The sequence below is a fragment of the Anas acuta genome, chromosome 9, assembly GCF_963932015.1.
Source record: "Anas acuta chromosome 9, bAnaAcu1.1, whole genome shotgun sequence".
NCBI lineage: Eukaryota > Metazoa > Chordata > Aves > Anseriformes > Anatidae > Anas > Anas acuta.
The window spans coordinates 1,792,501-1,810,339 of record NC_088987.1 but is presented as its reverse complement, the minus strand read 5'-3'; the positions used below and the strand labels follow the sequence as shown (position 1 = coordinate 1,810,339).

The 17,839-nt window shown below is 39.7% G+C and overlaps 1 protein-coding gene across 3 annotated transcripts in view; it reads right to left on the bottom strand.

Annotated features, from left to right (window-relative positions):
• The window catches only part of RSRC1 (arginine and serine rich coiled-coil 1), a 139,766-nt gene that overhangs the window by 47,880 nt on the left and 74,047 nt on the right, over positions 1-17,839 (bottom strand). For all 3 annotated transcript variants that reach the window (XM_068691850.1, XM_068691849.1, XM_068691851.1), the window contains one exon: positions 12,151-12,202. In XM_068691850.1, coding sequence (XP_068547951.1) covers positions 12,151-12,202 — 52 coding nt within the window. The remainder of the gene's footprint in view (positions 1-12,150; positions 12,203-17,839) is intronic.

Genomic DNA, 17,839 nt, shown 5'->3' with positions numbered 1-17,839 from the left:
AATGCTACAGGCAAATATAGCTCTAGGCACTAAATGTAAGTTTATTCATCACATATTTGGGTGATTTTTTTTGAATAAACTCTCTGAATACAGTCTAATACTTATTATGTGAAGCTTTCAGAGCAGAGTATGCAAGGCTCCTAGCTGGGAGGTACTTTCTTTTCTGCAAAGGGAAAACACTCGTTAGGCTTTAGATGAAATTAATCCATACACTTCTTGAAGTAGCTGAGAGACTGGCAATGCACTCAGACTTGGAAACAATTATTTTGAATGAAAATAGGATGCTGTTAGAAGGTGAAGCGTTTCACTGCCAGGACAGGCAACACTCCCCTGCAGATGAAACCCAGCAGCGCCCCTACACTGTTCTCAGTTTGTTCTGGTTCTAACTTCCGATATCACTTTGGGGCAATTAGGAATTTTACTGTTTAACTTAGGAGTATGGAAGCAATACCACGTCTAAAGAAAGAGATATATTATTTCTTCTGGAAAATAAGAAATATTATTAGAAAAATTATGCGCATCTTTTCTTTCCTTTCCCCACCCCTCTGACATATTTGCAAGCTTTTCCATGTAAAAGCGTAAGTTCTGATATCTACAGGTAGATATCCAGCAAATGCAAGCAGCATTAGCTGTGAATTATGAATTCCCATAGCTATAGTTCATACAGGATGCCTTTCCTTCACTTGGCCAAATGAAGCGAGCCAAAGCAATGGCCTAGCAATGAAGTGAAACACCAGTAAGTCACTGGTTGTACTCCAGAATACCCCAACAAAGCAGAAGGAGCATTACTGTTTGAAAGAGACACGCTGCATACTTTTTGTATTTCAAGATTAAAAAATTGTCTAGGTGAGAACAGAAATCAATTTTGTCCTCAAAGGCTGCATTTTTATAACATCACGTTTTTTGAAAACCAATAGTTTTTCAAGATACTGAAAAAGCAAGGATTATTGAAGATATCAATTTTCCAACAAATGAAGGGAATACTGCTTCTCCCTAATTTTATCAGATACCCTTTTATACAGAGCACACATTAATTACATTTGTAAAAGTAAATGAGAAAAGCACATCTTTTTAGATGGCTAAAACTGAATAAACTCTCTGAACAACAATATTTTGGCATTTTGAAACAAAGCTACCTTTTTTATTTTAAAAGTTTATATTAAAATCTACTTTTCACGAACATTCTCATTCTCAATATTATAAAAAACTCCTTTCAAAATAACCAGATTAAGCAAAAAAACATGATTTATTTATTTATTTTTTTAATAGCAGTATTAAAATCTGATGTATCAAAAGTATGAACGATACAAAAGGAAAACAGTAACGCCTATTTTTATAGAAATTCTTACTGGCAGTATCATAAGTATAAGAATTTCTTCTAAATCCCACAAAACTGCCTATTAAATATAGGTGGTCATCCTTATAAAAAGCCTAACACAACTGCACCACCAGGGGAAAAAAAAATCTTTCCAAAACTTCCACTACTATATTTTAAAGATTTATTCAGTCGACACCTCATAATCATCTCTAAATCTAATGGGACACAAATGCATTTCATCACAGATGAAAATCTTCAGCGACTGCTAAAATGAAAATCAAAAAATTATTACAATCTAGTAGTTTGGCTTGCAGCATGCATTAATCAGAAATCATAATAAATCCACATGCTTCTTTAGACAGCACATTAGTCAAACAGTTTTGTATGATAACGACATTGACTAATGGGCTCGGAGTTAGAAGGGTCAATCATAAACTCATCAAATGCTTCATTTAATTTCTTAATTTGGACAAACACAATTTGTTTATGGGAAAGATATCAGGTGTTCTTGAATGAATAATGGCTATGAAACCAAACTCCATTAATCAGGCCTTGATTACAAATGACTCAGAGATTGTTTGTTCTAATTTCATTCATTTGGGTCAACAAAGAAAACATGAGCAAACGAAAGCACTTGGAAAAAATGGCACACTTACTTCTCCATATTTAATAAAGCCGTGATAAATATTCTTTCGGTAACTGTAAAACAAGGATTTTATTACCCACATTAAATACCATTCTTGATTCAAGTGCAAAAATTAATATAGATGATTTATAAGAAGATCATGGAGGCATGAAACAAGGTCTTCAAGTGCTGGACGACTGAACTTCTGAACTGAGAGCACCTTGCATGTATTTCAGATTTTCCTGAAAGGATGAATGTGAAAAGCAGAAAAATAGCAGGTTTTGATTTCCCCTTTCCATGAAATGTTTCAAGAAAATGATGCAATTTAATACCCCTCTTCAACAAGTAGGGAAGTGAGCTTAGATAGCAGAACTGATGCCGAACTAAGGGAAGAAGCCCTGCGGACCCGTGGCTACTAAGATTCACAAATTCCTGCTGTATTTTCCAGGATTTAAGATTTTTAAACCCAACCTGTATTTCTGCAAGCTGATACCACTCAAGAATATTTTTGCATTTTGTTACTGTGCAGAAGAACAGAAGTTTTTCAGATTTTTGGGGGGAAACAATTTGGATTTTACTGAGAAGGAGCCATCAGTAACGTAATTAAGGACACCACACTCAATTCGACCCGCCTACTATCCAGCCTAAGTCACCATCACCTCCAGCCATGCCCAGCATCTCACCTCGTCCCCAGCATGAGTGATCCCGCAGCTCCTGCCTGTGCTTGGCTAGTCCCAGCTCCTGGGCTTGCACCACAAGGAATGGCCATGGCCACGCACTGGTTTTCCAGTTGTGGAGAGGAGCTTCCTGCCTAACAGAGTGCCTGTGATCACTGGCAAGTCATTGAAACTCCCTGAAACAGTTGAATGACCTCAAAAGGGCACTGTGATCTAAGATCCATTAATGGATTTATTTGTATTTATTTACACAACAGACAAATGCATTTATCTGTTAAGGTACTGGTGCCTTGGAGATGCAAGCTGGAGGATGAGAGAGCAACGCCACCTGTAAGGACCTCCACACCCAGAAACCTGCAGGAAGCTTCATCACAGCAAGAAAGAACAAGGACATTTTGTCTCTTTTCCTCTTGTTTCTCCCTTTAGCAAGCTGAATGACAGACCCTGGCAAGCTTCACATCAGGAAATTAGATGGAGAAGCCCTAAACACTGAGCACAACTCACGCCCACCAGCAAGAGACAGTGCTGCTGAGCAGATCGAGCACTATAAAACCCTTTTCTGGGTACACGTGCCATGAAATCCAGCCAGTCTCCAGTTGTACTCGTAGGAAAACTGAACTGAAGGGTGGTAAATATGCAGGGATTTACAGGGTATATTGTCATAATGTATTTTAGGGGCACACATTTGGCTAACACTGTAATGACCACAGACAAAAGCTGGCACCTACGTGGAGAAGATGGCACAACAGATCGTGCAAACTGTGAGAAATAAACATTGTGCTATCAGCGTTAAGACATAACATTTCCCCAAAGGCAGGTTTAAACAGAAAATTGCTGCACAACCACATATGGTTTCTGCAGCCAAAACGGTGTATAATTAAATTACTGGGCAAAGTTGCTAAATATGAATTGATATAAAACTTAAGCTAACTGAAAAATTGTCTTTGACTTAAGATCAATAGCAGGACTGCTAGATTCATCTGCACATAATTAGCACACATATTTGCATCAAAATCATGTATACCATATGCTACGTTACTGAAAACCCATTAGTTAGAATGTAGGCCTGAGATACTTCTGTTTCTTGGTAGCACAAGAAACAGGTCTCAGATTAAAAAGTAACAAAAAATAGAAATTCTCACAGCTTTAGGTATATTTCTAAGGTAATAAACGTTCGCTAACTAGTAAAGTTACCGCAAAAATTACTTGAAGGCTCTGTTTCACATTGCAACACCCCTGCTTACATATTCCAAGGCACCAGTACTGCACTCAGGCTTTTTTTTTTAGGGTACACTTTAGCAACAACTCATTGGCTTCTTAAACTGGAAAAAATGGACACTGAAAATTATTCTACAAAAGTGGTTCAAAGCATTCCTTTTATCTCTGGTAAGAACCTAAAATCAGCTCAGGAAATGAACGCTTTTTATACCCCTCCACAACGGTACCATAACCTGAAAAAGTGAATTACTTTGTTTCAAACACATCTTATTCTGCACCCAAATTGAATTAAAACCCCATATTTTTCAGCAATCATGAAAACGAAGTTGGAGCAATTATTGATGAAACAAGTGTTTACTCTGCTCAGCAGTGACACAAAACAGCTGCACTTCAAAATCACATACTCCATAAGGACAAAACCATTAATATGTTTTAAAAAATAATTACTTGGATTAATGACTCTTAATTATATAGTCGTAGCTTAGCGTGCAGAAAGTATTATTTTTTTTTTACTACCCTAGTGAGATAATGTAGCTTTGCCAACAAATTGGGAGCAAGTAACGTATGAATAAATGGATTTCGTGTCCAGCTGTATAAGCACTTGGGCCTGGCTGTGAAGCTCGATGGCCCAGGCTGACCAGGTGAGGTTAAATATTTTGTGCATCTCGGTGCAATTCAGTCTGAAACGAACTGCAATCCTCACGAAACACACAGCATCAAAATTAGGTATCACAATTCTGTTCTAACATTCATTTTCTTGATTTTTTAAATTTATTTACTAAACTCCTCTTTAATTATTAAATACAGGACTGGCTTGATTCCAAGCGCAGAGGCTGTCTGTAGCACAATATGCTAATTCAGCTCTTCTTAGATTAGGATCTCCTGGTGGAAAATAGGTATGCTTGATTTTTACTTCCAAATATCAACTGCCCTTTAGTTTTTCCGCTGTTTTGGGGCTAACACAAGACTACATATGGGATTAGACCTGAAATGCTCTGATGGGGACTGTAAAATCATAAACTGAATAAATTAAAAAAATCCATCCTTGTAGGGATGGGAGTTAAGAGTCTAGACTTGGTGCGCCCTCCAACACAAGCATTAATCACCACGCCTGATTAATAGCGCAGTATCGTAAACGGTAGTAAACCAGAGCAATTACCTAAAATATAGCAACCTGCTTTGCAGCCAACAGACGATAGGTGACGTGCAGTCCCCTGAAGGAATCCTGGTTGAAAAGATGGGCTTGGGAGAAGTGGAGCCTGAGGACACAGCGGGGCCGTGCAGCACCCAAGCACTGAGGCTCTCCTCACCAAGAACGGGGAAAGTGTCAGAAGGAACCAGCAACACGATGGGAAGTTCAGCCGAGAACCAAGGCCATTTCAAAGGCCAACGCTAATTTGCCAGTTTGGTAGGATTAATATTAATCAGGCTTGTCTTCTCCTCAGTCCTGGGGGCTCTGGAAATGTTGAGTCCCTGATAGGGACTCAAAGCTCGTCCATCATAATGAATACAGAATGATTCTCTTTCTTTTCTTTAAAACTCCTATTTCAGGTAGATTTTTGAGAAGAATGCTTCATTCTGGACACTCCCATATCACTCAGTTTCTCCCCAAGTGCTCGTTCTGCTGCTGTTGACAATTAAATGAGGTTTGACACTTAGAAGTTGGGTCAGCAGTGGTCCTACATACTGGGGCCACCAACTCCATAACCAGGTTATTTTCCTAAATTACCTAGTTTTCATGAATTCCATTCCTGACCAAACCTCGGCTATAAGGAGAAGAGATAAGCATGGAAAGAGTATTTAAATGACAGGAAATTAAGGAAAAGAAAAAAATGCCGTTTTTTGGGGCTACAGTTAATTGACATTTGCAGTTGAAAGCACAGCAGCAAGGGGAAGGACAGCTTCTCCTCAGATTGGTGCCTGAATGAAAAGATTTCATCACATGAAGAGATTTCTGGCCTCCTCGGGACAACCTTGCAGTAGTGAGCTTCATGAATTCCAACCAAAATTTTCTTTTAATCCACTTTATTTGTATCTTCAATGCTTTAATAGCTTGTCCTCTGTAGAAGACCATAATACAAACTCCATCTTCAATAACTGCTACATGCTATTTTCTAACCTGCAGCGTAACAAAACTCCTGATCCTGTGCTGGAGAGCCCACACAGAGCACGGGAGCGGGTGGCTGCCCACTGCGAGCGTTTGCTGAGAGCTGCCCGAGTGGGATAGGGACAGGCTGGTCCCAGGATGTGCTGACATGCTGTAGCTTTATATTGTCATAGTTTCAAATTAAAAATAACACCCAAAATAATCTTTTATCTAGAAATTATTATAATCTTCCCTGACACAGGTAAAATATTGTATGTGCTACTTCATCCTTTGTCCATATATACCAACAAATGTTATCCGTCCTTCTAAAGTTGTTTGCATAATTACAATTTCAAGCTAAAGGCATCAAGTTTTCAATGGAAAGTTCACAAACAGCAAAATCAAAAATAAGAAAACTATAATCTAGAAATCCATAAACATTTTTATATATTTGGCATTTAAAAATAAATGCCTATAAAATTAAAGTTTTCATACTTGTTGCCACCTGCTAGCCTCACTACTTTGCATAGCTAGAATAGAGCAAAATAGAAGCCATCCTATTTAACTAAACAGTTTTTATTAAAGTAAAAGAAAAGCAAGAATCTATAAAGTAGCAAGTGATCCTATTAGTTCCACCAGACTAAAATCATACAGTCTACGTATGTGGTCCTTTCAGCCACATCTGTTATGAGCCATTTTGATACCACAGAGCAGAGAATATTGGCCTATTTATTTATCATGCACTAGGAGTGCAAATTAGGATTTTTCTTCCTAATAAAATGTAACATAAAAGGTAGGTAAAAAATAAAAATGCAGAAAGTACTATAAAACGCTTGCATTTTTACAACAGTGAAAGCCCAAGTACTTGTTATATTCCATTATTTTCTCTGCAAGGAATATGTAAAATGCAATAAAGATGCATGGTACAAAATTAAAGGGAGCAATCTGATAGTATAATTCAAAGATAATGAGTTAAATACCCAATATCCAGAATTGCTGCCAAACAGATCTGATAAATGTTAAACGCTTATTTCTATTCATCATTTTTTACCACATATTGCTAATGTCATATTAGTCTCTCAATGCTGAAGTTTCCTTTAAATAAACTCTATCAAGAATTCTTTGCACAAAAATGCCCTTCTTGAATGCTCTTTCAGCCATAGATTGAAATGCAGATTCCCAAAACAGATCAGTCACTTATTTCAACTCTAGACCTTTGAAAATCCAGATCAATTGCCTTTTGTAATCATCTTTATATGGAGAATAAGAAATTTCTCCATGTCGCCGAAGAAAAGTTTTCAGACTCCTTTGGTAAAAGCAGTAGGATTGTTAGCTCGAAACGTCCCCGTGCTACTTCATCTCAATACATTTACATTTCGGAATATTCATCCATATTTTAATCTTTTTGTGAAAACACGGTTGCCATACAACAACTGCTGGCACAAATTAGCTGGCTGTAAGGTTTGGAGGTTTGCTAATACGCTTATCAGTTTTAGTAAGGCAGGATTCAGCGTATGGGAAACTTTTTTCTTAATATTCGTGATATGCGCAAGCAAATGCTTAATACCAAAACAAGCTCAAATCTTCTGTGCTTCTCTCTCTCTCAGTAATGAAGTCTGGGAAAGGAATCACAGACACCCAAGTGGTTTGGCAACTGTAAGTGACAGAAGCTCGGCTAAATCCTCTGTTTACACTGGGGATTAGCCGGGTAGATTGTGCGCCGCAAACTGAGCTGGCCATGGTCAAGGGAACCTGCTCCCTGTCAGCCCGCGGGGCACCCGCACAAAGCCCGGTCCTGGTAGGAAGTGACCCATAAACGTATTCCTACGAAGGATTTATACAAAGCCAGTCTGCCTCATAGAAACTCCATATGACCATTAACTGGCCTGCAAGGCCTGCCAGGAGGCCTAATTACAGGTCTACAGAGCCCAATAACAAAAGCTGAAGAGCTTTAGCCTAGGGATGATCTGCTTTATACTGACTTGAGAGAGTCCATATAGAGTGACAAAAAGAAAGAGGTTTAGCTTTAAAATTCTCCCAAGAGACAAAGCATTGTAGCTAAGTCTGGAAGGCCCACATGCAACATACTTCAGATAGGCTTAAACATACCACCCTCTCAAAATTAACATTCAACTATTGCCTGCTTAACATCTGCTCAAACATGGCAAGTTGCTGTGATATTGTTAGACAATGCTGAAAAGGCTTTCTTGTGGCTAAATATTGGGAAGGATAAGAAAATAAAGTCATGCAAATATCATTTACAGCCGAGACCAACGGCAGGTTTTATAAATCGAGAACCAGGTGCCCTAAAAATTCAAGGGGAGTGCTTCGGTGTCTTCAAGTATTATGCTGCTTAACACGAACAAAGATACTGAAATCAATCTGCACTAACAAAGGAAATGGTATTTAACAAAGCCCGTAGCAAGGCCACCACAAAGGACAGAGACAAAACTTCTCGACAGCAGCAGATCACCTGAACGTAACGGTGGCCGCCTTTCTCTCCTCCCCTCCCAAACGCAGGTGAATTTGTTGTATTTTACCAACTCTCCTGTAACGAGAGACCAGAAAGTCCCCAAATTGCACCAGCAAAATAAAATAACCCCTATTAAAAAGGGTCTGGTTTACCATTTGCTGTCTTTTGGCTTTCAGAGAAAATTGGCTGATATTTCCTAGATGAATATTAAAGATGCTAAGAGCAGATTTTCCCAAGATACCGAACATCCACAGTTCCTGACGGAGTTGGGCCTGGTGGGGAGGCCCTTGGACATTCACCTTCCCTGAAATCAAGCATTGCTGCTGACGAAGCGAGTAGTGAAGAGTGAAGGGAATACAATTATGTTTAATTAACTTTTTTAAGCCATGGCCACTGCACTAGGGCAGGACTTGGTAAAGTTGACATTCCAAAAGCACTTTCAAAGCCCATGTTCTGTAAATCCATAACCTTACTGGTGTGTTTCATACACCACCTTCTTTCTCTTGCTCAAACCCCCAGGGATAAAGCCATGCAATTTGCAAGTCAATAGCTTGATGTGAAGCAGAAATTATACACACAAACATCTTCAGAATGAGAAGACAACCCTATCGTGCAAATATTTAACTGAAACACAACAAGAAACAAAGCAAAACATGGGCCATGAACTTTTGTACCTGGCACTCTCCGGTTCAATAGGGACGTATTGCAAACCCGTATCATTGCGAACAATTTCTTTTTTCAAAACGAAAGTCCGACAGAGCAGTAACTTGGTGTCTCCACCAGGACACAGCAGATATGTCCCAGTCTCTCTCTCTTTTTAATATAATGTTTTAATCTACAGAAGTGGCATTGACAAAGGATACATTGGAATTTAGACTATTTGATGGGGTTAAGCAAAAGAGAAACCTAGATTGTAACATAAAGAAATTAAATTTGAAATGTCATGAGGCTACGGTGAATAGGAATTACAAACTTAAATATTAGATAAATGTAGTGCTGGGAGAGGCTATAAGCAAAGTTCAAAACCTACCATCAGCTTGAATTTGAAGTCAGATTGCTCTTACAACCAACACTGGTATTTTATAGACAAGCTAGCTTCGATTTATGCACATTAACATTTAATACGCTTTGTAACCTTACACAGCCGAGGTACTGTTTGCTGTATTTGTGTTATGTTCATCCGAAGGCATTGCCAATACATTAATAACCAAAACCATTTGCTAAGTAAACCAAGTACAGTACAGCAATATGCACTGCACAGTACAGTAATACATGGAAATCTTCAGAATGAAATGGGCAAATATATTTCAATACCAGGGACAAAATAAAATGTTAGATTCATGTGGGAGATGGGATAGTATTGCCTGGAAATTGCCTGGAAAGGGGAAATGGAGATGCCAACGTTAGAGCACATCAGTGGAGATGAACAGCGCAGGGACCTTCCCAAAGGCTTCTCTAACTCTTGGGGGTAATTTGGAGGCACTGCAGAAGGTGAAACCGTTTTTGTCTATCGAAACCATTGAGAAGAGTGCATGTTAGGAACAGTCCTTAAAGTCTGGGGCGTTCCGTACTGAGCACTACGCACACAACCAGCGGCTGTGTTCATCGCCACCAAGGTACAGATTAAAATTCCCATTACGTTCAGCTACGTGATCGTGCTACAACAGCAACACCAATTCATCTGGTGATTTTGAACTCTGGAAAGCCAACAGCACACAAGGAGCTCTTCAGTAATGCTCCAACGGCCATTTGCTTTTATTTCTCTAAAGGTGAAAAAAGCGCTCTTTTTGCAATAAATAAACACAATAAAGACATTGAAACAACAGCATTAACATGCTCATCCTCTTAAATTAAATTAATAAAAATTCAATTTAATTGACTGAATACAGGACCGGGAAAAGGATGTAGGAACGATCTCATAAATGCTTAAGATTACCAGCACCTAAATAATGACTGGAAACATTCTTTTCCTATAAAATTGGGATGGTAAGAGAAACAAACAGATTAACTCTCTCGAGTTATTTATGAGCAGCGTGCAGCTTCAATCTAGGTTTCCGACTTCAATTGTGAATATTTAAATTAAAAAATATCATAGGCCCTTTATATGTTTCTGGAAATTTCTGGGACCCAGGTCACGATGATATACAACTCCTAGGTATCTTTTATACATTTCCCAGGTGTTAAATTAAAAAATGAGGTGTGACAGATGTGAGTAGTATAAACAAATTGTGCTTTTTTAGGTCAGTGCTGTCACATCTACTTTATAATTATATGCTTCAAAGGTTTATTAAAAGTTATGGAGAACAATGAACGCATTTGAAACTATAGAATATAAAGGGCTAGGTGCATTTTTCTGCGAAAAAAATCCAGGAAAGTGAAAAGATGGTATTCCTTAAAACAGGAGGTTTCAGTAAGGGGGAAAAATAAAGAATGATATTAGAAATCACTGTTTATAAATTAAGAATCTATAAACCAGAGACAGACAGAAGCTGAACTAAAGACAAACATGTATTTATTACAACACATATGAAATACTGCAAGTTTTCCTTTTTGTGTGGAAAAATTGACAAAGTTTTAACAGGCAAATTAAAATGGGAAACGTTAAGATACAGAAATAAATTAGCATGACAAACCTCAACACAGAGTAACATATTAGAGAGTTAAATTGTTATTTTAATAATCTGAAGACAAATGAAAATACCTCAAGAACATCCAATATGTTATATCCAGATATCTTTATAAACCACCATGATCCCACCACAGTGTAAGGTTCTCAGATAATAATTTCACATGCAAATGCATCAAAATAACTAAATAAGTTCAAAATAACTGCTTGGAGACTGGGTGAAGGGAGGACAAAATCTCCACATCAAGGCAGAGATTTTTGCAAGGCCTCGAAGAGCAAAATGAACCTTGGTCTACATCAGCCCACTGGCCAAACCCACAGCAGCACTACAGGAGTGTTGAAAAAGTAAATAAATAAATAAAAGAAATAAAAAAGGGAACTCCTGTTCATTTGGGAATGAGTATATCTTGGACTTACCTTGGACTTAGATAAGTATCTGCAAAAAAGCAGGATTAACAAAAAGGACTGATCTTCTAGCCTTTGGTTCAATAGAACAAGAGTTTCCATAAATTTTTAAATGTGCCATGAAGCTACAGGATCCCTCCAATTTCAAATTGAATTAAAAGTTCCAAATAGTTACCGAGACATGCATTTTGCCTTCCTTGTTACTAGCACTAGACAAAATAGGAATGCTTCTTTCTGGAGGGCACTAATATGGAGGTCAGCCTCTTGCTCTGACCCTTTTGGAAAGCTTGCTACGTATTTCTGCTACCGCTTCAAACAAAGAAATATAAATATTTACATGCACCAAATTAGTTCAATGCTAGAAACTAAAGAAACAAAACCAAATTTTTCAGAACGCAGACTAAGAGTTGCGGTAGCAGCAGCAAGAGGGCAAACGCATGGAGTCTGAGCGCTGGTTCTTCAACAGCAGACAACACAAAGCACTTACTTTATCTCCTTAGAGGAGTTCAGTAAATGCCAATGCTGATGCACACCAGTTGCAACTTAACCAGAGACTGAAGTGAGCTATGGGAAAGGGACTCAGCCTTTGTCAAGCAGAAAATAAGTAAAATTTCTATCGTGATAGGTTTCATTTGTCTGATATTATTAAAAAAAAGAAAAAAGAAAAAAGAAAGAAAAGAAATAAAGAAGAATATAATTTGATTTATAATAGCAACACTTACCAGCTGCCTCAAGAACCAGCTGTAATCTAGCTTTGGCCTGTTCAGCAGGAGTCTGAAAAGAGAGGATTTGTAAATCTTCACAACTGTTTGCACAACCGACACACGAGGTCACGTTACCGGCACGCAGCCCCCACCGCTACCAGCCATAATCTGGTCTTAATATGATTAATATGGCAAGTTTTTCACACTTCTTCTGTTATCTGTTTTGATTTTTTCCTTTCCTTAAGGTATTTCTTCACATCTGTTGGGCTGAGGAGCACATTGTTGGCTGTGTACCCACTATGCTAATTATTCCAAGTGATGTTTCACTGTGTCCAATGCGCTTGCCATCCCTCTAATTTTGAAGCCACTCAAACGTTTTCACAGTTAAATTTATACATAAACCACATTTGTCATGGAGTGCAGAAGTTGATTATTTCTGTAAGCATCTGAAAAGTTTGGGAGGTTTCTGCTCTGCGCTAAAAAGAACAAAGCAGGCAGGAAGTTTCTGGTGTCATCCTTCAGCTTTGAGGGCTCTTCTGGGCAGACACTGCACCCAGAACATTTTTTCTGATAACCAGCGTTAAGTTGGCACCTTTCAGGTTTCACCTCACTGCTGACACAAGCATCAGCCGGGCAGAGCTCTTTGCTCTGAAGGTCCCAGCTGATGATGCTCTGCAGGGAAGAGCGGTAGCCCTGAGCAGACCCCGGCTTTCCTCAAAACCTCTTTCAACCAAAGACATCCCAGCCGGCGTTGTGTTTGACATCACCCATTCGGGGAGGATTGCTATTTAAGAAGCACCACCTGCATTCACACCTTCACACGAACAGCCTGTGTGCTTGCACAACCCCGTCCAGCAGCTGGGTTCTGGCATCCAGTAAAGCTTAAATCAGGTTCTCACATTTGTGTCGTCCACTCTGCAGCTCAGTGTTTAATTACCCTAAGGGATCCCCCATCCCCAGCTCGGCAGGAGCAGCAGCACCAGGAGCCGGCACGTTCCTAAAGAGAGCCCCTCTGGGAGGCTCAGGGGCAGCTCAGGTGCTGCAGTCACAGCACTTTAAATTTGGTTTTTACTGTTTCAAAAAAAGAAAAAATTGACAACAAATATAAACCAACCCACACAAGTTGCTAGCTAGCTATAGGGAGTAAGGGATGTCTGATGGGAGCTCCAGAGATGCCATCGGTGTCATGTTTTGCTTTAAAAATGTTCAATTCAGGGGGAATTCAGCTTTTATTTTATTGAGATAATTAATAAGTTTGGAACAAATGCTTCAAATCAGGTGCTAGATTTTATTTTTACAAATAGAATTTGCTAAAATTCCTGCTACTTGTGATGAATTTTGGACTGAGAGATCAGTATTCAAGTGAAACTACACTTGGGAAAGTTAAGAAAAAATTCACGAATGTCTAAAAAAAAAAAAAAAAAAGAAAAGGAGTCCAGACTTCTATTTGAGCTAACGAGTAGTGTGAATATTGCTAAGTAATGCATGTGGCTCTTGTCAGTGTCAGCCACCACTACCCCACCACAAGTGTCGAGCAGTTAACCACGACGAAACGTTGTGAGTTGCAGCGTGCTCCTGCCTAATTTTTAAGGAGTTTTCCTGTGGAATGTCACCGACGTTTGTCTGTGCTAAAACCGGTTACCTTCAATCCCTCCTGCCCATCGCTAACGATACTGGTCAGGTGTAATGCGCTACAGGACTTTTCTCTCTCACGACATGCCTATAAAAGCCTAACAATCCCGAGTGTGGCAGGGATCCATTTGCATGTATTTTACACGAGTGTTTTATCTTTGCACCGGGTAAATACAAACCCTGCCGCCCTCAAAGCCTGCTGCAGCCCCCAGCAGCCGGCAGCGACAGCCCCCGAGTGCCTGCTTTCAGCAGAAGTGATTGCCATCCCTTAGCTGCCCCAGCCACACGTGCTGCCTGAAATCACAATTAAATGACAGCCTTGCAGAGGGGATGCAGGGTATCAAATTTGTTTAACAAAACCAGTCGAGTTCATCATTTAAAAAGTTTTTCCACTTACGGGTAAAAGCACAGCCTTCTCCAGGCCCACAGCTGCCCCAATCTGTGTGTTAGAAAACTCCAAAGCCACAGATCCCCAAACTTTGTGGATCTGATCTGTTTGCTTACACCAGTTGAAACATCTCAGCATTTACATCTTGTGCAGCCCCGAGGAGGTTGGTGTCCGGGTTCCTTCCTGAAGCTGACTCACGGCCCCATGGCCGATTGCCAGGACAGCAGCGGCAAATGATCCCGCTCAGGTTTTGGGAACAATATTACTGCAAGCACTCGTTACAGCTTAAAATAGAACCCGAACTGTGCTTGTGTTAAATTTAGGCTCCTCAGCAAGATGCCACTTCCCTAGGTTTTAGTTTCTCTTGTTTCAATTGTACTAAGATTCCAGTTTTAAAACCAAAACAATACCCAAAGGACTCAGCAAATAAACACCAATTAAGTGAGCCCGTATATGACTCTGGAAGCTGAACACAAATCCATCCTCTTAGTTCAGCTCCAGCTTACCATCAGTTACTTTCCTGGGGACATGCATCTAGTCATTCCCAACACCTGCAGAGCTCAAAAAAAGTGTAATAAATAATAATAATAATAATAATAATAATAATAATAATAATAATAATAATAAACAAACTTCAGTTTCCTAGCTGTTGGAAGAGCTGGCTATCCAAAACAATTGAGAATAGATACAAAGTGGGTCAAAAACCTACAGCAAACTGTTGCAGTGAATTCCAGAAAAGAAAAGTTGGGAAGGCAGCGTACAGCACAAGGACCTCAGCATCACTGCAACCAGGACTCTCCTAGAGGCTTTCTCAGGTGATTCTGCTCCACGTTCTCTGGTTGATTTTTGCTTTTCACTCAAAACCAGAGGAAGGGTACAGGGCAAAGACTGGTTTTGGTTAAAGCTAACCAACTCTCACCGACTTGCAGGGGGCTGGCAGAGCAGAGACACTGGGCTCACGGACTGAGCCGGCAGGAGCTGACCGAGGCCACCCGAGCAAGATGTCCACGGCTTTGGTTAGCTGGGATGAAGGAGAGAACTGTTTTGCAGTGATACAAAACTGCAAAGTGTTGTGGTTGGTGCGTTGTGGGTTTTTTGGTGTTCTCTGGACTGAGAAATGGCAGCAGGGCTGGTCCAGCAGAAGCTCCAGCTGAAGAGGGGTGGCTGGGGATTATCCTATGGCTGCACCCTCTGGTCTGGGGCTCCTCTTCCAGAGACTACCTGTTGGCAGCAACTGGTCTGGGAGGGTAATGAGGGGAGAGGAAAGGTGCCTCCAGAGCTAAAGGACAACCTCACACTGTCTAAACGAAGTCCTCACCGACAAATGTTGTCTCATGAGTCTATGGGATCTCCTCAAAAAGTCAAGTTGATGTTCTCATTGACGTGCCAAAAGCTTTAATTAAAAGTCCTACATGAGAAAAGCAGGCAGCAAGGCACAAAACAACCAGGCCCCGTCTCACAGCACCAGCAATTACTCCCGTTCCCCGTTAAAATGTTGGGCTTACAGCCTCGGTAGCGATCTGGGAGATGCCAAGTGATGGCATCGCCCTGCATCTACAGGTAAATGCGTGATTTAGGGGTACAGGAGGCTGAAAGCCTTAACCAGATCAAGCGGTAACAGCAGCACAGAACAGCATAAAATGTAATGCTGATAAATACAGAGTAATGCAGATCGGAGAGAACTTCTCACTCGCCTTATTGTGTTCTCAAAGCGCGCTATCAATTCAGGAAAAAAATAGTTTAGGCATCATTGTGGACAGCTAAAAGGAGACCTCAATGTATATCGGTAATGAGAAAAGACAAGGAAGAAATGAAAAAAATTAAACAAAGGGGATAGATGTATAATTTCATTTTAATATATTCTGTAAGTCGGTGGCCTGCCTTCACCTGAAATATTATACATCCCAATTCTAGTAAATCTATCTCAACAGGGAGAGAGCAACAAAGAACCCTAACCCCTGCCTATCTTTTAAATAGAGTTTGATCAAATTAGGAAAAAGATTATGTGACATGTTTGTTTAGCATAGGAACGGAGGCATTCCTTTTGAGTCATCCCTTTCTCATTAGGAGATTAAAAAAAATAATAATTACCAAAGAAAGTGAAAATGAAGAACTTATTTGTATTACAGAACACCTCATAAGGGCATGCAATATTAAAAAAAATAATAAATTGAAAAAGACTGAGAACTTGTAATTGTCTTCTTTTTTATACAAAAGCCAGAGCAAGCAGAATGAATTTGAGGCTGGCAAATTCCGAACTGACAGAGGAACATTTTTTCCTCATTAAAACAAACAAACAAAACAACAGAAGAATTCACGACATGAATTAGTAACAGAGAAATGTAATAAGCGTGCCCAGCATTATTTGATTTATACCCCTGCATTTTCAGACATTAATCAGCAGAAATGACTGGATGCTAAATGCTATTTCTGACTTGGTGTTTCTCCTCTGATACAATCAGTCGGTAATGCACAGATACAGGCTATGGCAGGGCCACTGTTCTGACCTAATGTAATCCACCTGCTCCAAAAAAATGAATTTCTGATAAACTGCGAAAAAGAATAAATTGGGAAAGTGAGTCCAGCACGAGATGGCACCGAAGCTGTTTACTCCCCAAACAAGGGAGGTGTTTCCCAGCTTGCCTCCTGCCCCTACCTACCTTCCTGTTAAATACAACGGAGAAAGGATGATTTGTTCTTACCACTACCCAGCTAGCTGTATGAAAACGTTCAGCAGCTAACAGTGGAACACATCAAATTTGTATTATATTGACAGAGCGGTTTTACACCCCTACTATCACATAGGATGGAACTGGAAATTTAAAAAAAAAAAAAAGAAGAAAAAAATCTGTCAGACTGTTTGCAGTCTAATAGGAAGCACGCTTTTTATTGCAAAACCCTGGTGCTTGGTTTGTTGGGTTGTTTGTTGTTGATGTTGCTTTTTGTTTATATGTTTGGTTTTTTTTAAACTTTAGGTAAGCAGCCTAACAGGAACAGAAAACACTGTAAGCTCGAGAAACTGCCCGTGCTCTGTTTCCTAAGAATTTTTATACTCTTTTTGTGGACCTCTCATCAACACACACTAGTTACAGTCTAATACAAATTACTGACCTGTTCCATGTTACTACTGAAACAGAATTGAGCATAACAAAAATCTTGATCTTAGATGTTGTCAGACCTACGCAATTATCAAAGTGTGATGTACATGAATTAGAAGTGGAAAAAAATCATGTAAAGCATGGGCTAATAGCAATATCTGTCCATCAAATACACAAATGCTTTTGGCACTTCCATACAAAAAAAAAAAAAGGAAAGAAAAAAAAAAAAAGGCAGCATAAGCAACATGCTAACTATGAAAGGGCAATCATTATCGGGGGAAAAAAAAAAAAGAGAGAAGCCAAAAAAGCCATTTTAGCCTTTAATGTATGTAAAGGCCACAGGAAGAATATGACTAATGATGAAAAGTACAGCTTAACTAGCAAGACAGCCACTGCACCGAGGAGATAATCAAGCAGGATCTGCCCATGGAAGAAGGCTCTCCCAGTCGGAGCTGGGAGGAAACATCTGTACCCCAACAGAAAGGTCTGAAAAACTTTCCCAAGCTGCACAGACCACCCTGTCCATTCCTGGTACCCCAAGGATGCTGAGCTACCCAATTTGGGGCAGAAAGACTGCAGAAGGCAATGA